Source organism: Diabrotica virgifera, chromosome 8, assembly GCF_917563875.1.
Source record: "Diabrotica virgifera virgifera chromosome 8, PGI_DIABVI_V3a".
Lineage (NCBI taxonomy): Eukaryota > Metazoa > Arthropoda > Insecta > Coleoptera > Chrysomelidae > Diabrotica > Diabrotica virgifera.
In genome coordinates, this window is record NC_065450.1 from 72,683,404 (window position 1) to 72,711,195 (window position 27,792).

The 27,792-nt window shown below is 33.5% G+C and overlaps 1 protein-coding gene across 2 annotated transcripts; it reads left to right on the top strand.

Annotated features, from left to right (window-relative positions):
* Nucleotides 1-27,204, top strand: LOC126889555 (pickpocket protein 28-like). Of its 2 annotated transcripts, XM_050657931.1 has the most exons (9): nucleotides 1-2,698; nucleotides 5,898-6,140; nucleotides 8,002-8,110; nucleotides 9,719-9,864; nucleotides 14,237-14,438; nucleotides 17,951-18,004; nucleotides 19,514-19,730; nucleotides 24,345-24,615; nucleotides 26,953-27,204. In XM_050657931.1, the coding sequence occupies exons 1-9, from the start codon at nucleotides 2,571-2,573 to the stop codon at nucleotides 27,176-27,178; spliced, it is 1,596 nt and encodes a 531-aa protein (XP_050513888.1). In that variant the 5' UTR covers nucleotides 1-2,570; the 3' UTR covers nucleotides 27,179-27,204. The 2 variants fall into 2 exon arrangements, with proteins under 2 accessions (XP_050513888.1, XP_050513889.1); XM_050657932.1 differs by lacking the exon at nucleotides 17,951-18,004.
* The last annotated feature ends 588 nt before the right edge of the window (nucleotides 27,205-27,792 follow it).

Sequence of the window (27,792 nt, forward strand, 5' to 3'; positions counted from 1 at the left end):
TTTAATGAAGTTTGCCCATAGATAAATAATATAGTTGAAATATCTTGTCTTACTCTGTGGCAAAAATGATTTTTTCTGTGACAGGCAAAATATTAACATTTTATCTCTGTTGACATGTATCAAAAAGTTCTATTTTATGAAATTACTTTTGTCGTTTCTTGTGTTGAAGAACAAAGAAGAAACAAGTAACTTAAAAATAAACAAAACTTTTAGTAATAAAAGTAAGAGTAACTAAAAAGTATTGGTGCTACTATAGTATGCGGTCTACAGTTGCGTTTCTACTATAGCTTGCGGTCTACCGAGGGATGCGGTGTAAGTATAAGCTGAGATGATAAAGGTATTAACTTGTAAAATTACAATAATGATTCTTCTTATTTATGTGTATTATTAACTTTGTAAAGAAGGATTTTGTTGGCTATGTACACGTTCTATCGGTACGTCTGCTAATCACCATAATCTTTTCTCAGAAGGCTTTGAACACAATAATGAAAAGCTCCAGTAGGTACTAATAAACATTACAATAAAATATAATCTTTATTATAATGCAAATTACACCGTAATCTTTTCCAGGATATACGAAATCCTTCGATTAGAGGTAGGTAGATCAAACCCACGGGGTAAACCGTATACTATAATATAATGGTACCAAAATATTGTTATAAACGGTTTAAACATGCTTATTAATAACTCTTACTTATTTGACTTGACACCTCGCATTTCTCCAATAGAATAGCTTTCACTACTTTTTATAAAAGTTGCCACCATGAAGACATCAACGGCAGGTAAGTTAGTCAGATTGAGCTTTTGAAAAACCCTCGTCCGTCATATTATGCGTTTTAAACTCTTTACAAAGTAGCACTCAACTTTATCAATTTCAGTTTAAAACTAAGCTGATTGGGGAACTACTTATTACAATATATAAGATGAACATAAATAATACCTAGGAATTTTCCATTAAAGACGATTAAAATGTAATAAACCCGTGATACCTACCCTAATCGCGTTGTTTCCGACTGCTAGGCCCGGTTGGCCGTGACCCGTGACGTCGAACCAATAGAAGGACGTTCAAGGGCCTCCTAAGATATTTGAATTTTATAGCATTTTCAAAGCGTCGTAATTAGCGTACGGGTTAAAATTTTTTGTTTTTTTCGCATGCAAGCGTTTTAAGATCATGTTGCCTTATGTTTTTTAATATCATTTTAATATTTAAAAATTGATGCAAGTTCCCTATTTAAAACCTACTTTGTAAAAACTCTATAGTTCATAGTTTATATCAATTTAATATGTATCGTAATTGTACCACCGCTAATAACCTTTTATGGTTGATGCGGGTTATTACTAATAAAAAAAAAAAATTTTGTCATTCTAAGCAAAAAATGTTCTTACAAGTTTTTTCGTAGAATGCATAGTTTTCGAGATAAACGTGGGGTTAAGCTTTAAAAAAATCGAAAAATTGCAATTTTTGGAATCAGTGATGGGAGGTGGACGAAGAGATTACTTGAGTGAAGGCCGAGATTAGACAAAAAAGTAGAGGAGGGCCACCTACTCGTTGGACTGACGATCTCAAGAGAATGTCAAGAAATTGGATGCAAAGTGCTCAAAATAGAGCACAATTGACAAAAATAAGGGAGGCCTATGTCCAGTAGTGGATGCAAAGACTCCGTATAACTCCGTACAACAGTATAAGAAAGTTATAACATTGTAGTAACCTGACTTTTATGGGTATCGACAAATCATGACATTTGAATAACTTTGCCATTTCTTGAAATGCAGATCTTGCTTTCTCTATCCTACATTTGATTTCTATGGAATGGTTCCAATTTTCATTGACGTTCGTACCAAGGTAGGTATATGTTTTTACTCTTTCTATGTGTTGACCATTCACACTGATTCGTCCAAATTGCTGTTCATTCTTAGAGCTCATGATACATTGTGTTTTCTTAGTGTTCAGTAAAATTCCGTATCTCTGACTGACTTCTGCGATTCTGTTCAGTAATTCCTGCGGGCTTTAGAACTATTAGCGAATACCACCACGTCGTCTGCGTATCTTATGTTTTTGATTCATTCTCTGTTAATTCGAATTCCGGCTTCAACATCATCCACTGCTTCTTGAAAGATTTCCTCAGAATAGATGTTAAACAGCAGTGGTGATAGTATACATCCCCCACGTTTTATTTTGATATCGTCGGATTCTCCTGCCTCTGTCCGGATAGATGATGTTTGATTCCATAGCTTCTAAGCTACAGTTAACCACTTTCTATGTCCCCCGCTCCACTAACAGTATTTGCTACTCCACCCTGCAACACTCTTAAAAGTGCCCAGTCCAACGCTCCCGCAAAAAAAAATATATAAAAGGCTCGCCTATGGTAACAAAAAAAATATATTAAATTTCGCAATCATACCTGGAATATAAATAACTTCTTTGCCCCGACATTTTGATTTCGAGAGATAGGACAGACGCACCTGGTATTTTATTACCAAAAATGTAATTAAGCAAAGTATATCGCAAGGATACTAAAAAAAAATTTATTTGTTCTATTTTCACGGGACGGAAGTACACGTATTTCAAAATGGGAAAGAACAGATCGACGAAAAAATCATGTTGTAAACGTTTTGGAAAATATTTAAGAGAATATAGCAACTTCTCCGGTATTCATGGTGTGCAATATTTTGGAGAAAAGAGAACGTATTTTGAGAAGTAAGTTTTATTTATTAAATTGGTAAGGATGACACATTTATTATATACTTATGGCCAAAAAGATACAACACTTTGTATCCGATGATTTATGTGGATCAAAAACATCTCTTAGTAAGTCATATCTAAAAATAAACTGCTCGTCAAAAGTTAGGGATATAGAAAATTATGCTCATTTTTATAGTTGATTTTTTTTTAATAGATTAACGGATTCCACTGTTTTTTTATTATTTTAGATTTCTCTTTAGTATTTACACAGTTTTGCAAAAGTTTACTCAAGCTTCTTTTTTGTATTTATACCGGGTGGAAGAAAAGAAATGTTTTTCTTATGTTAAGTATGTGACACCCTGTAGGAAGGACAAGGTACAAATGTGAGTATACATCAGAATCTTATTGTAGTCTTACGTTTTGTGAACATTTTGTTTTTTGAATGTCCCTGATATCTTCCGAAACAAATAAAATATACGATTTGGTAGATTAACATGTGTTTTAACCGAAACAAAAGTTTGAGACACCTTGTATGCAGGAATGAGCACAACAGTAGGTATACCGTATACATTAATATTATGTTGTTGTCTCATTATTACATACTACATATTTTGCGAATATGTAATATGCAAATCCTTACTTATTGCCAAGGAAGTTCCACCCCAAAACATCACAGAGCCTCCATTAAACAATCTCGTCTCTCTTATGTTGCGCTGTGTTTATTGCTTACCTGGTCAACAAATAACTCTTATAGGTGTTGGTAAGAACTGTTTACGTTAGCAACAACATTTTTGTTTATTTTAGTACTATTTTGTATTTTGACAACGAAACCCGATTTGGGCTTCGAAATTATTTTTTCAATTTAATTGTGGCTTATTTCCCATATAAATAGTTAACTTTTTACCTTATGTGTCATTCTGTTTTTAAAGTTATGTTAACTGTTATGTTATATTGTTAATTTAGTTTTATTTAAGTTAAAACACATGTTAAAGATTAAACCCACCTATTTTCTTTATTTCTAAATATATCAGGGCCATTCCAAAAACAAAATGTTCACAAAACATAAGACTACAATACGATTCTGATGTATATTCACATTTGTACCTCGCCCTCCCTACAGGGTGCCTCAAACTTAACATAAAAACATTTCTTTTCTTCCATCCGGTATAAGTACAAAAAAGAAGCTTGAGCAAACTTTTGCACAACTATTTGTAAATGCTAAAGAAAAATCAAAAGTAACAAAAAAAATTAGCGGAATCCGTTTATCTGTTCACAAAAAAATCATTCATTCAACTATAAAAATCTTCTTCTTCTTCTTCTTCTTCCTACTTTATAAACAGGCTCAATGTAGGCTGTTTTACTTCGGTTTTTAGCCTCATTTGACATTGTCTAACTATCTTTTCCTTGGTCGTCCCAATAATCTTCTTCCATTTGGCGATTTGTCTCTTGCTATTCGTACTATTCCCTAGATGTGGAGTTACGGACGGCGTTGAAAACCTGGTTGAAGTCTAAGCGCTGTTTCAAATTATAAGAATTTAAACGTGCGAGGGTTAGAACGCACGGCGACATTCCATTGGTGGCACATGTAATCATATAGAGCCTTTCTCACTAGACAGTGGTTGGAACGTTCGGGAAGTCGCCGTGTTTATGCCGTCCCTCGCTTACAACAACAGAAGGCAGCCATGCCGCATGCCGTCTTTACGCACCCAGTAGCATAGGGGGCTTAATGCATCCTTTCATATGATACTGTCGTTCAGTCGCACGAAGGTAGTTTTTTTGGTTGTTTGGTACATTATTTTCATTTACACTTTGTGGCTGTTTAAATTAGGTGCATTTATTTTATATTATGATGTCTCAGATTGATGGTGAAATATTAATGACATTAATTGAAGCGAGACCTGTTCTTTGGGACAAAACAATAGAAATATATAAAGATAGAAACTTGACGAGAAATTCTTGGAATGGTGTATGAAAGAAACACATTTTATAAGTACAGCACAATTAATTATATGTTACTGTTAACAACAGTAATTAAAACTGCTAAGTACATTATAATAAATTTTATTTTACATAGTTGCAATTAACGTTGATTATAGAGAGTGTTCCATCAATATGTGTGAATATAAAAATAAATAAATCGTATCTTTTTGCGTTAATAGGATGGACCCAATGAGTTCGGTTCCTCTTATTTCTCTTCTTCGACGATAAAGTCACCACAACGCTATGATTTGATTTCGCTCCATATAATATACACTAACTATACCTTTTATTTTACGAAATTATATTTAGTTTTATAGGGTAAACGACTCAGTGAAGACTGGAGTAGGGCGGCGGTCACGTCTTGTGTGAAATTATCTAAAAACAACATTTAAAACGAGGGTAACATTATTTAAAAATGAGTGGATGACAGAGGGTCTTTTAAATTCTGTACATGAAAAACATAGAATGTTGTTATAATGTTGTTATAATGTTTTTCTGAAGCTATTTCCTTGTGGAATTTTTGTAATAAACTATTCTAAATGGAAAATAAGTCACAATTTAACTAAAAAAATAATTTTATTAACGTTTCGACGCCCAAATCGGATGTCGAAACGTTAATAAAATCTTTTTTTTTTAGTTCAATTGTGGCTTATTTCCCATTTAGAATAGTTTATTACATAGATTGTATGGGCTAATTAGATGAGCTAATCCAAGATCCCACAAATAACTTAGTAGAACAACGATTATAAAAACAAATTTGAACTTTTAATTAAAAACATAAGAAATAATAACTGACAAAAAGAAAATATATACCAATAAAAATAATCAATTCTTATTGTGTGAAAAGGATAGGTGCGTCAAAACTACCGCACCAGAAAACCCTTGCACGTTCAAAATTCTTATAATGTGAAACAGCCCTAAGGCGGCAGAATTTTATGACAATGGCATTTCAAAGCTAGTTCGCTATGATAAGTGCCTGAATTTGTTGGGAGATTATGTAGGAAAATAGTATTTGAGTGTCTGTTTCAATTGTGTGTAATAAAATCTATTTATTTTATTTGTTTTTTTTTTCTATTCCAAAACGTAACGTACTTCTGCATAGTCTGCATATAAAGACAAATAAATCGCTCTATAGGTGTTGCAAGAAATGTATAAAAAATCTTAGTGCTTGTACTAAAGTTCTAAATTGATAATGAAGTGAAATTTTTAAATTTTTTATTAATGACTTTTTTAGAATATGGTGGTTTATAGTGTTTGTTATAGCATTATCAAGTTGTGTGTACGCTATTCTAGAAGTGTATCACAAATGGATTCGAAGTCCAGTAATTGTGACATTTGCTACCCAAGAAACTCAGATATACTCCATACCGTTTCCAGCGGTAACAATATGTCCAGAATCAAAGACAAACCAGTCTCTATATAACCATACAAACATAACAAGAAAAATTATTGAAAATGTTGATCTAACTGAGGATGAGTAAGTATATAGTTGTAACTTAGCCATTGCGAGCAAAAGTGATGTATGCCAATAAACTAAAATATTAAGGGGAAAGGCGCAAAATTTCGTCTCCAATGCTTATTAAATGCATTCATTTTTTTCGAATCCAGAGAAAACTAAGTATTTTTGAAAAATTTAGACGCAGAATTGGAGATTACGTTATTACCGATGGCCGAAAGTCACTGAAAACGTCTATAATGTTTAGTGAAAAAAAAATTAGTTTGATTTTTAATTCTAAAGAAACTTTTTGTTTATTCCAAAGGACTTTCGGTCCTCGGTAATATTGTAATCTTTTGTAATTAAATTTGTAATTGTAATTGTCATTCTGAGTTTAAATTTTTAAAAATATTTATTAGTTTTCTCAGGATTCGAAAAAAATTAATGCATTTAAAAATTATTGGAGCCGAAATTTTGCGCTATGCCCTTGAAAGTTTTATTAGTCCATTCACTCACGGTAAAATAAAACTTACATGCACAGAAATCGGCCCAGTTAAAAATTTGGTCATTTCTCATATTTCCTAAACATGTTGGCCGATTTAAGTGATTTTTTAAACCGGTTATAGCCTGATTCTTGAAAAACACCACTGGGATAATATTGTTGCAAAACAGGTAAATTTTCATTGTATACCGGGTGTACCAATCAAACTGTGTTTTTTTTCTCAAAGTTCGCATCACCCTTTGGAATATTCTAGCATTTATAAAATACTGAAATTAAAACCCAACTATAGCCTCAATATTTCTTAACATTATGTTTTTTGATTCATTCGTTTATGTTGGGTAATAAAAAGTTAGGTACTTTAACAATATAAACATATTATTTATCAATACACGGTGTTTTTAAATAAGTGCGACAGACTTTAAGGGGTAATTCTGCATGAAAAAATAATGACAGTTGGCTTTACAAACGTATGTCCTCAACTGTTTCGTTTGCGAGATACGGTATGTTGAATTTTTTCTTACAAACTGACGATTTATTTATTGCTTTAAAATCAGTTGAGATATGCAAATGCAATTTGGTACGTTTTAAGAGATAGTTATTGCAGATTTTTTTGATATAAAATTCAGAATTTTATATTCAATATTAGCGTGCATACGGGTAATATGATCGGTCATATTACACGTATGCGCGCTAATAGTGAATATTAAATTCTTAATTGTACGTCAAAAAATGTGCAATAACTACGTCTTAAAACCCACCAAATTCCATTGGCATATCTCAACCGGTTTTAAAGCAATAAAATAAATCGTCAGTTTGTAAGAAAAAATTTAACATCCCGTATCTCGGAAACGAAACATTTGCGGACATACGTTTATAATGCCAACTGTCATTATTTTTTCATGCAGAATTATCCCTTAAAGTTTGTCGAACTTATTTAGAAACATCGTGTATGATGAAGAACATGTGTAGTTGTTACAGTATCTAACTTTTTTATTATCTAACATAAACGAATCAATCAAAAAACAGAATGTTAAGGAAACCTGATGCTATAGTTTGGTTTTAATTTCAGTATTTTATAAGGGCTAGAATATTCCACAGGGTGATGCGAACTTTGAGAAAAAAATACAGTTTGATTTGTACACCCGGTATACAGTGAAAATTTACCTGTTTAGCAACAATATTATTACAGTGGTATTGTTATTGAATCAGGCTATAACATGTTCAAAAATCACTTATATCGACCAACAGGTTTAGGAAATATCAGACACCAAAAATGACCAAATTTTAAGTGGGCTGATTTCTATGCACGTAAGTTTAGTACAAAACTTCCTTACATCACTTTTACTGTCAACTGCTTCGTTTATCAAAAACTTGTAAAATAAATAATATCTTAAATTATAGGCAAAATAATTTAAACTATATAAGTTTAGTTTGTGACCATGGTCCTCATACCTGGGGTTTTGCATGGGGAAAATTTATAGATGAAAATTTTTACGAAGTATTAGCTAAGGTAAGTAAGATATGCAATACCACTATTATTTACTATACTTAATTAAAACTCAAAAACGATTAGGTTTTTTGTACAAATAGTTGAACAGAAAATATGAATGGTGAACTTATAACATCATTCTCTTTGCCTTATCCCTATGCGGGGTCGGCTTCCCTAATTGCATTTCTCCACACAATTCTATCTTGGGTCATATCAATGTTAATTCCCTTTACCAACATGTCCTGCTTTATCGTCTTCCCCCAGGTCTTCTTTGGTCTTCCTCTCCTACTCCTTCCAGGAATATGCACTTCAGCTATTCTTCGTATGGGGTGATTAACGTCTCGACGTTGAACATGACCAAATCATCTTAACCTATGCTCTCTCATTTTGGCATAAATTGGTGCCACACCTAGACTTCCCTTAATATACTCATTTCTAATTTTATCCTTTTTTGTCACTCCACTCATCTATCTAAGCAATCTCATTTCCGACACATGCATTCGTTGTTCCTCTTTCTTTTTCACTGCCCAACATTCACTTCTGTACATCATAGCCAGTCTTATGGCTATTTTATAGAATTTTCCCTTCAGCTTCATTGGAATTTTTCTGTCACACAACACACCACTCGCTTCCTTCCACTTCATCCATCCAGCCCTAATTCTACTGCATACATCTCCATCTATTTCTCCATTACTCTGTAATACCGATCTTAGATACTTAAAACTATTGCTTTTCACAATAATTTCACCATCCAAACATATTATCTTATTTGTAGTAACTCCATCTTTAAATGAACATTCTAAATACTCTGTGTTCAACTTACTAATTTTAAACTTTTTTTACTTCAGGGCTTGTCTCCACTGTTCCAGTTTTTGTTCTTAGTCTTCTTCGCTATTTCATAGTAACACTACATCATCGGCATACATTAATCACCATGGAATGTTACCCTGTAGTTTCACTATTATCTGGTCCAAAACTAATGAGAATAAATAAGGAGTAAGCACCGAGTCTTGGTGCAATCCTACTTTCACATGTTTATCAGTCTCTTCCACACCTTCCCTAACACTAGTCGTTACTTCCTCATGCGTATCTCTCACAATCATCTCGTCATTTCCTCTCTCTCACGAACATGTTGAAAAATTAAAACGGTACAGTAATAACTAGACTGGGCTGTATCGTCGCCTCCGTTAGGTCAATTATTTAACCAACATTGAACAACTGTCTTTTGGTGTTGTGTTTTGAGTCACTTTAGGTATGACAAAGTAGGCTGCTCTCTGACGTCAACAGATGTTGCATTTGCACGTATATTTTACCGACACCGTTAAAACTATTCATAGTAAAAGGTGTCGGTGTACTTCACTAAAATTTCCGGCTGGGTATACCCCGGATTAAACCATAAAGAGAGAAATAATCTTTTGAATCGATATTAATGACTATTTTTGTGACAATAGATCATAGAGAATAGTGAGAACAGATCAGTAACCTCCATAGGAGACGAACTTTATATTACAGTTCTTAGTTTTACAAATACGAAGATGCTAATTTTTTTACGCTTTTAATATGTGTATTTAACTGGAGAGTTATTAGATTAATGAATTTGTTTATACAATTTGTACCAATTTATTTTAGGTTAATTGTAGAAGCCCTTTGAATGAGTGTGAATATATGGGTAGGCGTGTTCAATGTGACACAATATTTGTTCCAATTATTACTGATGATGGAATATGTTACTCATTTAATATTTTGGACAAATCTGATATCTTTAAAGATTTTGTGTAAGTATGATTTAATGCGTACCTAAGTATGAATGTAAACCAAAAGTCAAATAATTAGGCATGCCGGTCATAGATTTAATGACATCATAACCCGATACAAACTTGACGGCAAGCAAATTCAACAAATTTTTCCTCATATATTAGTTTTTTCCCTACGTCAAGTTTAGCAGGAAAGCGCTGTTTCAAAATAAAAAACATATATGTAGGTATATAAAATTAATATATGTATTTACCACAGCAGCTACCGGCTACATGGTCTCTCTTTGTCTTTAAGAGTGTGAAACAAAGGTAACTCTCTGTAATATAATTGTCAAAGACATATTGTCCTATGGAAGGTTATGTAAGACTTTGTCTGCTTATTTTTTTCTTCTTCCTTTATTTCCTTTGGGACTGTGCCCATTTAGCCAGAAACGTATTTTAAAATTAACGCATAACTAAACCTACCATAAAATAAGACTATACCTCGTCCAATTTACTTACCGTTGCACGTCATCCGCTCCATAGCCTGTGACACGATACCAACACGAAATATTTAGGCGGTGGGTGTGTTCTTTTTTAGAATCAAAATGATTCTAAAGGGGAACACACCTACCGCCTAGATATTTCGTGTTGGTATCGTGTCACAGGCTATGGCGCGGATGACGTGCAACGGTAAGTAAATTAGACGAGGTATATTATATACAGTCACAATCACTGAATAGTTTACACCCTTTAATATCCAGTGGCCAGTTTTTTGAATTTTTACCTCGTTTAAACGCACCTTTTACGTCAAAGTGACGTTACCAGTGGCGGACCCAGAATAGTTTGATTAAAATTAAAAAATAAAAATAAAATAAATCTATTTTACAAAATTTAACAAAACTGAAAGTATAGAAAGGCATTTTTTTAAATAAAATTGAGTTAAAATTATTTTGGTTTTGAGCGTGATATAAACGGCATTTTGGACGCTTTTAATAACTTCTTTTTTATTTTTCAATACGCACTAAAATTTTTGACAAGCAATTTGACATATAGTAAATCCGTACAATACTGCGATTTTACAGTATTACTATACAATATAAAAATAAAGGTGTAAACTATTCAGTGATTGTGACTGTACCTAAAACACCAATCAAGGATAGGGAAGGGAAAGTGAAGTTGTTTAAAAAATAAACTGTCGTTAAAATGTAAACTAAATTAATAAAATATAATTTGAAAATAATAATTTGACATTATACTTCACCTCCAATATGTATTATGACAGACGTCAGTTACCATTTAACATCTCACCAAATATAATAATGACGTCATATACTCGTCACTACTTCTAGCCAATGAAATGCCTCGCTGGAATAGGAATGGCATGTCAAAAAGATCTGATTATTCCCTATATTTTTTTACTTAAAATAATTGTTTGACTTTGATCATAATAACATTTTTTATGAAGTGAATTTCGACTCGATTCAAGTTCTCTACCACAGGTATGACAATACCAAAAGGCACCGCTAGAAAAAATTTTCCAATTTGCGGTTCACTCTGCTGTATGAAACGAGTCTGTGTACTTTAATACAGAGTATCATCATCAACTAGCCTATATTTGTCCACTGCTGAACGTAGGCCTCCCGTAAAAATTTCCACCTATTTCTATCTTGAGCTTCTTGCATCCAATTTGTGGTGATGCGCTTGATATCATCCGTCCATCTAGTCGGTGGTCGTCCTCTGCTTCGATATGCCTCCTGCCTTGGTCGCCATTCCAGAATCTTTTTGGTCCATCTGTCATCCGTCAGTCTGGCAACATGTCCTGCCCAAGCCCATTTAGCCATGGCTATTCTTTCAACTGCCTCCGTGACTCCTGTTCTTCTTCTTATTTCTAGGTTTGGTACTTTATCTCTGATGGTAATACCTAACATTGATCTTTCCATAGCGCGTTGTGTAACTCTTATTTTATTTATTGTTCTTTTTGTCAGAGTTAGTGTTTCTGCACCATATGTAAGAACCGGCAAAACACACTGGTCAAAAACCTTTCTTTTTAAACAAACTGGAATATTAGACTTGAAAATATTATTTAATCTACCGAAGGCAGCCCATGTGAGACCTATCCTTCTTTGTATTTCAGTTGTCTGGTTATCTCGGCCTAAGCGAATCTCATGCCCTAGATATTTGTAAGCTATTACTTGGTCGATGCTATGACTCTCAATCTGAATTTTATCGCTGACTACAAGGTTGGTCATAAATTTTGTCTTTGAGGTGTTAATTTTAAGACCAATTGTTTTTGACACTTTATAGAGCGTGTGCAGCATTTTTGTAGCTTTATCAACTCTATCAGATATTAAAAGGATGTCATCGGCAAATCTTAGGTGGTTCAGATCCTCCCCGTTTATATTGATTCCCATATTATCCTCTCCTTCCATTTGCTTGAACATATATTCAAGAACAGCTGTAAACAATTTCGGGGAGATAGTATCACCCTGTCTAATTCCACGTTCTATTCTAAATTTCTTGGTATCTTCATGAAGTCGAACACAAGCTGTACCAGTTTCGTAGATACTTTTAATCAAGGCGATATATCGGTAGTCAATGCGGCAGTCCGCCAATGCTCGAAGCATTTTATGATGATCACCAGATCTGAAATGTCACCTTTTTTATGCATTATGGTTATTATTGCATTATGCCACTGAGAGGGGGTTACGCCTCTTGTCAAACAAACATTGAACATCTTTTTCAACACATTTATTAACGTTTCTCCTCCTTCTTTGATGTGTTCAATGACTATCCCATCTTCTCCAGGTGATTTATTGTTTTTCATCTCCGAGAGGGCTGATTTTATTTCCTCTGTTTTGATATCTGGGATGTCTTCTGAGCCTACATTTTGAACTTTTGGTATTTGACTTTGATCAGGATCTGGAAGTTCTTCTCGCTTATACAATTCTGAGTAAAAATCTTGAGCAATTTTTAAAATATCTTCCTTATTTGTTGTTATTTCTCCTTTTTTATTTACAAGTTTACAAATATTTTTCGATCCTTCAGTCATTTGTCGGCGCAGTACCTTTAAACTCTTATTTTTATCAATGGCTTGAGTTATGTGTTCAGTGTTGTAATTTCTGACATCTTTTCGAATGGATTTTGTGATATCTTTGTTTAACTGTCTAAGTGCTGCAAAATTATCTGTGTATTTGTTTTTCAATTCTCTTCTTGTGTTTATAAGGTCTTTAGTAGCTTGAGTAAGTTTATCTATCTTGTTTTTTCTTTTTTCCTTATATTTGCTATGAGCGTTTCGAATCGCACTGTTTATTCGCATGTTTGTCACCTCTATATCTAATGCATTTTCATTTAGATGTTCTACTTCTTTCAGTTCTGAAGTTATGAGATTCTGATAAGCTACACTATCTTCTATCGATTCCCATTTATTAGAAATGCCATACAGAGTATGGCATTAGTAAAATAAGAAAATGTACTGTGTCGTTTTGATTTAAATCTGTCTCCCTCCATCCTCCGATAGTACTATTTCTAGGTACACCTGTTGTCAAGGAGGCTTTGAGGAAGACAAATTTACACCAACACGACCGTAGTTTCTCAATATAAATTAAAACTATTTATATCGAAGTATGGTTAGAACGCCTTCTAACGGGGAATAAGTGAAATGAATCTCGACTCGATTCAAGTTCTCTGTTTAACCCAGGTATGACAATACCAAAAAGCACCCCTAGGAAAATATTCCAATTTGCGGTTCAGAGAACCTGTATGAAACGAGTCTGTTTACTATAATACAGAGTATGGCATTAGTAAAATAAGAAAATCTGCGGTTTCGTTTTAATTTAAACATCGTTAAACAGAGGTTTAAACAGAAAACTTTAATCTAGTCGAAATTCGTTTCACTTATTCTCCGTTAGAGGGCGTTCTAACCATACTTCGATATAAATACTGTTAATTTATATCGAGAAATTACGTCGTGTTGGTGTAAATTTGTCTTCCTTTGAGCCTCCTTGACAACAGGTAGACCTAGAAATAGTACTATCGGAGGATAGAGGGAGACAGATTTAAATCAAAACGAAACCGTAGTTTTTTTTATTTAACATTTTTTATGTTCAATTGTACATTAAAGTTTTAAACTGTATTTATAAAAATAATGACTGGGTTGCATGTGAGTCCATACTAAGAAATGAAACTAAAGACGTTCTCACAAACTGTTTACTTACATCCGATGACCGGTTTCGCTCTCTATACTTTGCACAGCATCTTCAGGTGATTCATCTAATGAGGCTTAAGATGCTGTGCAAAGTATAGGCAGCGAAACCGGTCATCGGATGTAAATAAACAGATTGTGAAAACGTCCTTTATTTCATTACTTGCATTATTTATAAACTATTTTTGCAATAAAATATTTTATTTTTAGTGTATCTAATTTAAATTTTCACAAGGCTGATAAAACTAATAATGATTGGACTATAGAAACTGGTTATGCTAAACATTTAGGTAAACACACATATCCAAGAAGGGCGCTCTTCTCTGGACTTAAAAATGGCTTATCAGTAAGTTTTAGATCGACTAGAGAAGATATTGATGCAAGTTGTAAATCGGGACTTCAAGGTTACAAGGTCAGTAAAATCAAGATTCTTTAATAAATCATCTATCTCCTCTATGGCTCAGTGGTAAGAGAGCCTACCTTTAGACACAGATTAACTAACCACACAGAAGCGAATCTGACTGTCGTTTCCATTGATTTTGTTGGGACCGAAATACTTGACCTTGTGCACCAGTTACAGAATAGAACTTGATGTTCTAAGGAATAGACCATTCCAAAGGATGTAATATTTTTGACAAGACAAATAGTTATTAATTAAATATGAAATATAAAATTTAACTAGAAAAATAAATAAAATATAAAATAAAACATATATAAATATAAAATTTAACGATAAACAACTGTCACTGTCAGTAGCAAAAGTGAGGTTGCACCACTTACGTGACGCATGAGCATGAAATTTATGTTACCGTTTTCGGCCTGAGTCTCGCTTCTGTATTGTTAGTTATTTTGTGCTTTGGATCCAAGGTTCTCTTCAATCCAAGTTTAATCCCAATTTCAATTCCTTTGGGGTCGGTACTCACCAGAGGGACCGCAGACGTTCGGATACAATTAGGGTCTTTTTGTAAAGACAATCAAGTCGACTTTACTAAGTAACAAAATATTTACTTATCAACACTACACATTACACTATTATATAGTCTGATTGCGAAATTAACAATTGTACCATCCCAATGGCCATAGTAGACGAAGCTTTTAAGCGGATAGGCGCAAAATTTCGGCTCCAATGCTATTTAAATGCTTTCATTTTTTTTTTCGAATCCTGAGAAAACTAATAAGTATTTTTGAAAAATTCAAATGCAGAATGAAAAATTATGTTATTATCGAGGGCAGAAAGTCCCTGAAAACTTCTATAATATTTATTTCAGTAAGTTACAGGGGTGAAAAAAAGAGAAAATTTAGTGAGATTGTTAATTTGAAATATCTTATTCAAAAGAAACCTTTTTCTGTAGGGAAATTTCGGCCCTTGGTAATAGAGTAGTATTTCATTCTGCGTTTAAATTTTTCAAAAATATTTATTAGTTTATACAGTGACAAACAAGGCGACTAAATATTTGACACGGCTTCACGAATATTTTGAGTTATTTAAAGGCTACAGTAGCGCGTCATCAAAACAGAAAAACGCTTTCCAATTTATAAATAATGACAGTTGGCTTTATAAACGTATGTCCGCAAATGTTTCGTTTCCGAGATACGGGATGTTGAATTTTTTCTTACAATAAATACATCGTCAGTTTGTAAGAAAAAATTCAACATCCCATATCTCGGAAACGAAGCATTTGCAGACATATGTTTATAAAGCAAACTGTCATTATTTTTTCATGCAGAATTACCCTTTAAAGTTTGTCGCATTTATTTAGAAACACCGTGTATTGATTTCTCCAAAGTACGTGTTCTCGGTCTTACTTTATGGTGTCGAGTCTTGGACTGTGAATAAAATCGATCTACTTACCTAAATCGCCTTGAGGCTTTCGGAATGTGGTCCTATAGAAGAATTTTAAAAGTATCTTGGGTGAAGAAGGTTCGCAACTCCACAATACTAGAACGTCTCAGCAAGACTACTGAGATTATAGAAGTCATCAAGAAGAGAAAAGTGGAGTATTTTGGACATGTGATGAGAAGATTCAAATATAGATTGCTATAAAATATTATGCAAGTGAAAATAGAAGGCAAACACAGTCCAGGACGAAAAAGCACTTCGTGGTTGATTTAGGGTGGCAGTGAATAAAATTAAGATAGCTACGATAGTAACCAACGTTCTGAAAGGACATGGTACATGAAGAAAAATAAAGTAACCGAAAAAGAATCCTGCATACGCGAGTGACGAGAAAATTTTTATTTCATTGCCCCCTCCTTGCAATGTTGCTGGATCCGCCGTTGCCCGGAATACAATGAAAATTTACCTGTTTAGCAACAATATTATTGCAGTGGTATTGTTAAAGAATAGGGCTATAACATGTTAAAAAAATCACTTAAATCGGCCAACAGGTTTAGACAACATGAGACATCAAAAATGACCAAATTTATAAGTGGGCCGATTTCTATGCCCTTAAGTTTAGTAAAGAATGGCGGTACAAAGCCCAATTTGAGAAATATGTTAGTATCGGGAAATTACTCTGTAATTAAATTCAATATTAAAAAACGACCCTGTACCGCCATTAAGGAGAACAAAGAAATACATTTTCTTCAAATAAACTTTTTTATCCCATGCCTAGATTTTGTGTTAGATTGGAACTATTAAAATTTTTTATCAATAACAAGAAATCGAACATATTATAACTAATAACTGATTAGGCAACATAGAGAAATAGTCACTGTCATTTTGACAAACCTGCGTCAGATTTCTGCGTAATGGCACGATTCGTGCACAAACAAAATCTTATCTTATCTGTTCTGTTATCTGTATCGATATCTGTTCAGTGCAGTAGTGTATTATTTTAAGAATTCGGTAGTGTTGATCCATAGAGAAGTAGTGTGTATTTTATGATTAATTTATTATATTTTGTGTAATAGAACTAAGTTGTTGGACTATTTGAAAATAGACCTGGATCCCTCGTCCAAAAAAAAGTTGATTAATATCAAGCTGAAAATGTGTTAATAGATTAATGGTGTCTAGTCGGACAAACTTTGATGTACGGGAACACTGGAACATGGGAAGTTTTAATTGTGCAACAGTTTAAAAATTTGGAACGTCAGATTACGAAAACGTCCCATGTATTTTGTCGGACAGAACATCCAATTAATCTGTTACCCTTTCATTAAACTCTCGTGCATAAATCAGACTGCTATTACTAACCAACATTTCTCCTGTTATTTGACATGTTCTTCATATTCAACTCATTAAAATGCCCAGTTGGTGATAAACACAAACACCAGTCTGATTTTTGCATGAGAGTTTAATTAAATGGTAAACAAATCAATTTGAAGTTTTGTCCCACAAAATAGATAAAATGTTTTCGTAATCTGACGTTCCAAATTTTTAACCTGTTCCACAATTAAAACTTTCCCTGTTCCAATGATCCCATACATCAAAGTTTGTCCGACTAGACACCGTTAAGCTATTAAGAAATTTTTAGCTTGCTATTAATCAACTTTTTTTGTACGCGGGATCTAGGTCTAAAAAATAGATTATTGTTGACTTATAGATAAGTATATTTTAATAAAATTTATATTACGTCCATTTAGCGCGCCTATGAGTATAATGTCACAATATTCAGCCTTCATCTTAGTTCCCGACGCACTGTTGCCAAAGTCTCCCAGAACTTTCGGAAAAAAGGTGTTGTAGTTTGGGTTTATTTTCTTAATCTTTTTTGATTGGTGTTTTAATGGCAGTACCCCTTGAGACAAGTTTCCCCTCTCAAGGCAAATGTCTTGATCCGCTACTGAAAATATCACTTTCGGAACTTGTACGTAAATTATTATTTCTTCATATTGGAAAAAGATCAATATTAATTTGTTTCTTTATTAAACTCATGTGACACGTACGTAACATTGCTATAATCAATAATGTAACTTCCCTTGCAGGTTTTACTTCACCTTCCATCAAGATTACCTTTGTTAAGTCATGGATACTTCAGAGTAGGTTACATTTTAGTTTGTATACAGTCGAATCCATAGTTTTGAAGTATATATGTTACGCTCAAACTCCGAATTCGGACAATGTCCGAAATGTTCACTCACTTCGCGATGTGGACAACGTGAATTACCCACGTCGCGGAGTGAGCATTTTATTCGCACATTGGCCGAAGCGAAATACCCAGAACGCGTTGAGGGTAAACGAAAGTACTCAATTGTCGAAATAAACACGTTCACCGGAGATTGAGCAAAACCATAATACCCATAAGGCGACGTGGGTAATCTATTTTACTCAAGTCGGGTTGTGGGTATTTCTAGTTAGCGCAAACGCCGAAATGCGTTTCTCACGGTTCAGACATGCAGGTCGAGACTTACATACCTTTGTGCAATTTTTGCTCAAGAAAATCTGCCATAGACGCAATACGAGGAAACTGTGTAACTGTATTAAAAAAAAGAATGTGTGTGTACTTTGTACGCACGTAAGAAGTTATACTTCTATTATATGATTTCTTAAAAATAAATATACTTAAACTGTTTGTTTTAATTTTTTTTAAACACCAAACTAATTTTGTTTGATTTTATTTGATTTTATTTTACTTGTTATTATGGAATTAGTGTAGGGTATGTTTGTATTTGGGGGCTCTTCGGCGTTTGCACAAATTGCAAATACAGTGGAACCTCGATAACTCGGATTAATCGGGACCGCGACCGATCCGGGTTATCGAAAATTCGAGATAGCCGGAGAATATGGTAAAAATTAATAAAATACGGTATACTTACAGATAAACTCCGTTAGAATTGAAATAACATGAAATGTATTTATAAATATGCACAGTACCTTTGCTTACAAACGTAAGCAAGTGGAAGCGAACAATACAAGACACACAATACTAAAGACCATTGTTTATAAAAGAATTTTTTAAATATTCTTTCCTAAACAATGCTGACAGTTTGAAATAAAAAGGAATAGATACTACAGACAGGTGGCTGTTATTTCTGCGGCGTGTGCTATGAGTCATTTTTAATATCGTACAGTTCAAATTACACACATACACATTATCTCTCAAATATTATATTACATACATTTTTATTGTTGAAAGGTTTGTCTGATAATTAACTATTTTGATTGGAAATAAGCCACAATTAAATTGAAAAATGCAAAATATTGAAAATCAAAATGTTTATCTGATGAAAATCGGTCCGGGTTAGCCGGACTTCCGGGTTATCGGGGGCCGACTTATCGGGGTTCCACTGTACCCACAATCCGTTATGGGTATTATGGATTTGCTCAATCTGCGGTGAACGTGTTTATTTCGGCAATTGAGTACTTTTGTTTACCCACAACGCGTTCTGGGTATTTCGCTTCGGCCAATGTCCGAATAAAATGTTCACTCCGCGACGTGGGTAATTCACGTTGTCCACATCGCGAAGTGAGTAAAAATTTCGGACATTGTCCAAATTCGGAGTTTGAGTGTAATAATATGTATCTGTAATTTAGTTTTAATTTTTTAGGTACCGGAAAATGAGGTTGTTATTGCTGGTGTTAATCCCTCCATGATAACAACTTCAAACACTCTAAAGAATTATGATGTAGCTAAAAGAAATTGTTATTTTTCTTACGAAAAAGATTTGCATTTTTTCAAAATATACACCATTAGAAATTGTAAAATAGAGTGCCTTACAAACTTTACTTTATATTACTGTGGATGTGTGGGATTTTATATGCCAAGTAAGTTAGAGCTGTACATAATTGCATAGATAATAGTAAAACAATCATCATCATCATCATTCAATATTGGCTTGTCCACTGCTGGACATAGATCTCCCTCATAATTTTTCATCTATTTCGGTCTTGTGCCTCTAGCATCCAATTGCTATTACAACGTTCAGTCTCAGTCCAACGTGTTGGTGGACGACCTGTGCTTTGGTAGGCATCATCTCTTGGCCTCCATTTTTTACATACAGTCCCAAAGTTTTACTTTTCTATCACCAACCGTTATTTTTTAATAACCATCTAAATATTTTCTCTTCTATAAAAATAAAAATGAATGTTTGTATGTATGAAAAGGAAGCTCTAAATGGAAGGCAGGCAAAGACCCATCCATGGTTATGATGTCAAAAGAAGAAGCATAATTAAAAATACATACACCACTTAATTTTCTCCCTTTTATCTCCCACCCCCATTTGGTAATATCCTTATTAGTAATTTAATAATTTTTACCCGTGTTCGATAATATTTGACCAATTATGACTAGACCAGTAATCCCCGCCAGGCGTCTACCAGTGTCACTTTTTACTCAGTAAACAGCAATATATTTGTTTATGTATGTATCGAGCGTAGTAGTGACATTTTTAATCGCCAGTTTTTTGTGAGTTTGCGGCATAGACTTTAAGTGTCCATGTTTCGGACAAGGAAAATCTCTCTCTCTCTCTGTATATTTTTATATAACATTCCCTATGCCCAAATTTATTAGTTTTCGAGATATTTTCATTTTTCAGAGCAAATTATTTTAGGTGTTTAAATTTATCTAAATATTAAGTAAGCCATGACTGAATTGACAATTGAAGATTACCGATTATCAATCCGGTAATCAATGTAACATTGTAGCACATAAAGAAATAAAAATAATTTATTAGTAATACATTTTACAAACAAAAACACAACCACTACACAAAATACAAATTTTGTGAAGACAATTAAACACTACTTTTGTATGTAAATGTAACAATGTAACAAATATAGAACAAAATATAATTTATCAGTCATACATTTTGCAAAAAACATGTTTGAAAAAATTAGAAGCTACTTTTAATAAAATATTTTTAATATTTAATTACATAAGGTGTTCAAAATTATCTCCTAACACGCGGTACTAACACATTTATGTACGCCTAAAAACGATCATTGAATGAGCTACTTACTCTACGGAGCATTTGTAAATTAACACATCGAAATACACTTTGTATTCTATTTTTCATCTCATCCCTTGTTGTTGGAGGTATTTTATAAACTTCATTATTAACGTAACCGCAAAAAAATCAGTCCAGTTTATTAAATTCTGGTGATTTGGGTGGCCACGCTACTGGTCCATTGAAAAATGAAAGTATCTCGAAAACTAATAAATTTAGACATAGAGAATGTTATCTAAAAATTAAAGTACGGTAATGGTACTTTTCAATAGTGATATAAAATACAGGGTGTTACATTTAAAATTACTGAGAAAATAATGTACTTGCGTTTTGACTCACCCTGTATTTGATATAAAGAAAATTAGCAATATCAATTATTCTTGAAAATTTTGACAATACGTAAAAAATATGACAATAATAAACCATTGCTGTTTTGCTTATTTTTATTTATACAGGGATTTGGACTTGTTGCGATTTTCATATAAAATTGGTTATAACTTTGTAAATACCCTGTATAACATAACAAACCTTTATATTTTTATGATGGAGAAGTTAACAGGATTTCGAATCTAAAAAAAAAATAGAGTATTCCATTTAAAAAAACTTAGGTTTGGTCTGCCACTGTGTTATCGAACACCCTGTAACATTCTAACTAATTTTGTAATGTGAAGCTCAAAGGTGGCTAAAATTTTTGTTATTAACTTTTATTGCTATCTATTACTATACCAGAGCTACTGAGCTTAACCCTACTAATCAATAACCCTGTATATAAAGTTATGAGGCTCTTAATTATGTGCTACGTTTTCTAAATTAGTGAGTACCTACATTGGATCCGTATTTCTCTGATCCGATCCGATCCGACGTCGGATTGAAAACAAACTCAAGGTATTAAAGAGTAGTTCCTACTACGCTTTGCGGACGGACAATTTTTTTGTTTATATTAGATGGTGAATAATTTGTTTTTAGGACAAAAAATATACAAAAAATATACAGGGCAAAAAATATACAAAATAAAGGTTTTTACATTAAAATTTTGTAATTATTATAAAAAAAAATTTTACCATGTGGAACCACTAGGCCACAAACGAAAAAATTATTTAGCGTAAAATGGAATGAAACAATTTTTTTTAGGACCAGATCCATCCGATGGCATATCTCTTAATAAATCGTAAGCGTCATTACTTGTTATTTTACTCAAATAAAGAGGTCTTTTCATTTTGGAATTCTGTAACAAAACATATCTACTAGTTACCGATGGCCCAGTGTCACCTTATTGGATCCACCAAACAAAATATCAAAATTCACTTAGTTATCTTCGCATTTCATAAATTCTCAATACGGTAATATATAAATACATCAATTTATCAACAAAATAACATAATTTATATCTTGTAGCAGTAGAAGAAGGTTTGTTTATATACAGCAATAATATAACCTCACTGTCATCCACTTGTTAGCGCGCCAAATGTATGATGTACACTATGAATAATTGATCCTAGAATTTTGTAATCTCGTGATCGGTGAAATAGAAGACCTATACATTGCATTCCTTCCGGTGGTCCCAGCGTACGATTACTCGGACAAGCAAGCAATTTGATTCAACCCGACCTGTGGGAGATGTCCACCCTATCGAAAAAGTACATTCGGGTGTAACAATTCATTAGGGCGAGGTGTTTTGACCCGAGTTTAAAACAGGGATCACCCCACCTCGCTCCAATGCCCCAGGCCATCCCTTTCCCCCCAATAGCATGCTGATGCGCGATGGGGGCACAACTATCGTAGCCAAATGCTCTTTACAATGGAATCCTGGGTAATAAGATTCCAATGTGATGCCCTAATCGAATTACAAAACTAGGCCAGCTTGAAGCGCTCTATGCCTTTATCTTCTATTTACTTATCCGCGGTACTAAAATTGCTTGCTTGGGCCCGAAGTCATTGTACCAAGCCCCACTGAGCTCGGTCCTATAACTTGGTGCTCAAGAATTTTATGATTTTTTGTTTTTGATGATTTTTTTGGTGGCTTACGCCTTTATTGTTTTTTTGTGTTTTTTTTGTTTGGCTTGCGCCTTTTCCTCTATTTTCTTACCTGGTCGTGATGTTGGACCTACGCTTGGGTTGTGTGTTTCTTCGGCACTTGGCGTTTCGAGCTACGAACTGACTACTACTTTTACCTTTACTTTTTCTTTTACTTTGTCACTCTTTGTTTGCTTTATTCGATTCACTTTATTCCACTATTTGCTGTTTAGGACGTTTGTGCTTCCATCGGTGGAACGCGTCATATCCTAGCATCTCTCGCAGTATGTGACTTTTGTGGTGCTCCAGCTCCGCGAATTTGACCCTTGCCTTATCTGTCATCATTTCGGTGACTCTCACCTGTTGAAGTTCTCTAAATAGGAATCTTTCTGCGACGTATCTTGGGACTCTGGCTGCTTCTCTTATGCTGCTGTTGTGGACCGCTTTTATTTTCTTTTTGTGGGTGTTGCATACTTGTCCCCATGCGAGAGATGCGTATGTTAATACCGGTAATATTATGCTATTTATTAGTCTTAACCTCGCTTTTAGTCTTAGTTTACTTTTTCTTCCTGTGAGTCCTCTTAAAGTTACTCTCGCCATGTTGGCCTTCTGGACTGTGGCTTCTACGTGTTTTTGGAAGGTTAATCCTTTTTCCATGATGACTCCCAGGTATTTAGCTTCATTTTTCCACTCGATGGGGTTGTTCAGCACCGTCAGCTGTTCTTCTGGCTGTTGTCTTCCTTTCTTATATAGTACCGCTTGCGTCTTTTCGGAGTTGATGGCTATCTTCCACTTTATACACCATTCCTCGATGTCTTCTAACGCTGTTTGCAGGTTGGTCACTGCAATGTCTACGTTTCTGTGTTTGGCCGCTATCGCTGTATCGTCGGCGTAGAGGCTCATTAGGGTACCTGGTGTTCTAGGTACGTCAGCGGTGTATATTGTGTACAGCACAGGTGACAGGACCGCTCCCTGTGGCACTCCAGTCTCCGGGTTTCCGAGCTCAGACAGGACTTGTCCTATCCGAACCCTGAAACTCCGGCCGCCTAAGTACGAGGAGATCAATCAGCCTCGTCATCGCTCCGCTGTACCCATAACCTCGCATTTTGTATATGAGCCCTTTGTGCCATACTCTGTCGAAAGCTTTGCTTACGTCCAGGAATGCTGCTCCAGTGTACTGCTTGTCGTTGAATCCAGCTGCTATGTACTCAGTTAATCTTGATTACTCGGGCAGTAGGAAAAAATTTGTTTAAAGGTGGTTCCACCTTGGAGCAACTGGGACACAAAGGGTTATACCCTTTGAGTTTGTTTTCAATCCGACGTCGGATCGGAGAAATACAGATTCAAAGTGGGTGCAGCCTTAGTATTTAATATGAGAAGGTTTTAGTTCTGTTTTTAACTTTAAATATGATATTTTCAGGAGAAAATGGAACAAAAATTTGTGGCACTGACCTTGGAATTCAAATATGTATGCTTGAAGCTGCGGATAAATTACAAACACTAAACTTACCAGATTTTAGTAGCCAAAATGAGACTAAAACACATCAATTTCACGGCAACTTCACGGCTTGTGATTGTTTACCAATGTGTTCTGACTTAACATATAATGTTGAGTTATCTCAATCTAGATGGAATTGGCTTTCTGCCTTTAGAGCGCGGGCTACAAACAGAACACGTATAGATCCATCTGGGTAAGCCTAGTTTGTCCATCTGTGTCTCTTTTTTTTTATACTATAAAAAACAGAAAAACAATAAAAGAAAAGGAAAGATGGTTCAGATTTGATTACAGTGTAGAGCCTCTACTATGTGCTTATACGTATTTCGGAATAACCGTTTCCTCATCGGAGCACCTGGATAGAGGCACTGAACTGAAAACAAATCCTTTCATCCTTTCCGGGTAATTATCAGAGTAATTTGTTTTATACAGGTCTCATATTAATATTACATTTTAAATTGATTTCAATAAAATCCAACTTTGGAAAAAATGTAAAAAAATAATAATTTCTTGTGCCCCTCGATGTCTTCCACACTCTGTAATATACCCCAATAAACAAAATTTGCTTAATATAATAATATTTTGTATTTTGAGAACAATTTCCAAAGTGGAAACGTTAGTGCAGTCACTGAAAATGTTCACCTCCGATTTCGTTGAACCTCCATCGATTTTCATGAAAATTGGTGAGTAATTGGAGGATACCTCAAGGAACAAAGGTGAAATGATGCCAACTTGCGCTTTTACCCCGGGACCCCTTCTCGGGTGTGAAAATTATTTTATTAAAAATAATACCACAAGTCTATAGAGGGACAAATTATAAGCAAAATTTGTTATATAAAGTTATTAAAATAAATCAACACTTTTTGAGTTATTAAAGACCAAAGATTTTATTTTTTCGTAAAAAAATGCATGTTTTAAATCGGTTTTTCACGTATAAATCAAAAACTATAAGCTTTCACAAAAAAGTTATTATTATAAAAAGTTATTACTGAAATTGAAGATAATAAAAAATTTAATGCATTCCTCACATAAAGAACTAAACTAATGTTAGTTCAAAGTGAGTTATTGGCAATTGAATGTGTATTTTTTTTACGAGTACTCAAATCTAAGTATTCAAGCTTAAATAACGTTAAAACGATGCAATGTATAAAATATTCCTACTAAAAATTTGTCAAAGTACTCTGGAATACCTATCAAATGAGCTTCAGAACAAGGTAATAGCGTCGTAATAAAGCAAGTTATAATGAAAATAAAAGAACCGTTTCGACTTTTTTAGGAAAAAGTGAAAAATAAAACATACGCCATTTTCACAAAAATTAAAATTTATAGTAATCCTTACAAGAACTTCTTTATACTAGGATACGTAATGTTTTGTATCATTTTGACCGGTTTAGAATGCATATTTTTGAAAAAAATATATATTTTAAAAAAATCATAATTTTTAAAGTTATTGTAATTCTCATATTCTTTTGATAATAACTCCAAAAATACTCAATATACGTAAAAAATTATTTATAACCCAATTTGAGTTTCTTCTATGCCAAATATTCTACCTGTTTTACTATTTCTATCGGGTAAAAATTAACCGAGATAGAAACGTTTAAATCTTAAATTTTGCTGTGGGAACCATGCAACCAGGATCATTTAACCTTTTTTTTAAATAAGGGGTTTAGAAGATTAGTTTCAACGTGCTTAAATAGCACTTAGAATTAACTTTCAAACAGTTTTTAGATAAACCTGATATCGTAAACATGAACGGAGTTATTAAAAAAACAATAACATTTTTTGGAAAAATTTTTAAAAGATAAATTTTGAAAAAATTTTGGTGTATAAATCTTAACGCTATTAACATGTTCGGGGGCTCATTTGATAGATATTTTTAAGTACTTTGACAAATGTTTAATAGGTTTATGTTATAAAATGCATCAATTTCTCGTTATTTCAGCTTGAATACTTAGATTTTTTTACTCGCCGAAAAGAAAACACATTCAATTACCTATAACTCACTTTTACTTAACACTAAAAGGTTTTTCTAGTAAGGGATTTATTTCATTTTTTATTAGCTTCAATTTTGATAATAATAACCTTTTTGTAAAAACTTACACTTTTTGAGTTATTGATGAAAAATTGGTTAAAAACATGCATTTTTCTCAAGAAAAATTAAAATTTTTGATCTTTAATAACTCAAAAAGTTTTGATTTATTTTAATAAATTTATATAACAAATGTTGCTTGAAATTTACCCCTCTATCGAATTGTGGGGTTATTTTTAATAAAATACTTTTCACCTCCGAGAAGGGGTGGAATCCACCCCCAGGGTAAAAGCGCAGGTTGGCACCATATCACCTTTGTTCCTTGAGATATCCTCTAACCACTCACCAATTTTCATGCAAATCGAAGGAGGTTCAACGGAATCGGAGGTAATAGCTAATATCCACCTTCAGTGACTCCACTACGTTAAATAAACTTAATTTTAAAGTTAAAAAATATTAACAAAGTGACGTCTGTTTATTTAAGCTTATTATTTTTTTTAGTGTATCGGTATCCAAATTAATCATCTTCTTTAAAACATCCGATTTTATATACTCTGAACGCAATGAATTGTATGGACCTTTGGATTTTTTGGCTAATTTTGGAGGATTATTGGGACTCTTTACTGGATTTTCACTGCTCTCACTGATGGAAATTGTATATTTCTTAACAATTAGAATATGTTGTAATGTAAAGCTTTATGGTCATTGGTCAGGAAATGATAATTGAAAAATAAAACCAATTAATAAATATAATATTTCAAGTTTTATCATTTTTCGCCAATATAGACTTATGGAATTTAAAAATGTTTGAGACGTAAATATTTTGGAAATATGTATCTTTTTCTTGTGGTGCTGTCTCCTTTAACCTTAGGATGACCAAGGGGGGTAAATTTGGATCCCAGCGTATGTTTTTCTTTAATAAATTCAAAAGTATTTTCAATTTTTAAATCATTATTTTTTTATTTGACTTTAATATCATTCTAGATATCCTCATATTATGAAATAAAATAAAATCCCTATATTTTGCAAATAAAAAATATATTCTGAAGTTGATGTTTAGTAAAATACCGTCTATTATGTGGAATTCCAAGTAGTTTTACACTGCGCGTTATCAAAATGTATTTTTAGACTGTGGTGCCTCTTATGTACGAATCATGACATTCCTGTCTGCTACAGTTAGTCATTATTATTATTTCCTGGCGTATATTATTATAGTTTCTTAGTATTTTGTGTACATATAAGATATCTAGGCCTGCAAATATCTTACTGAGGCTGAGTTACAGGAAATTGTTACTGATAGCGATTTTTATGATGATATAGAAGATGAAATAGTATCAGAAA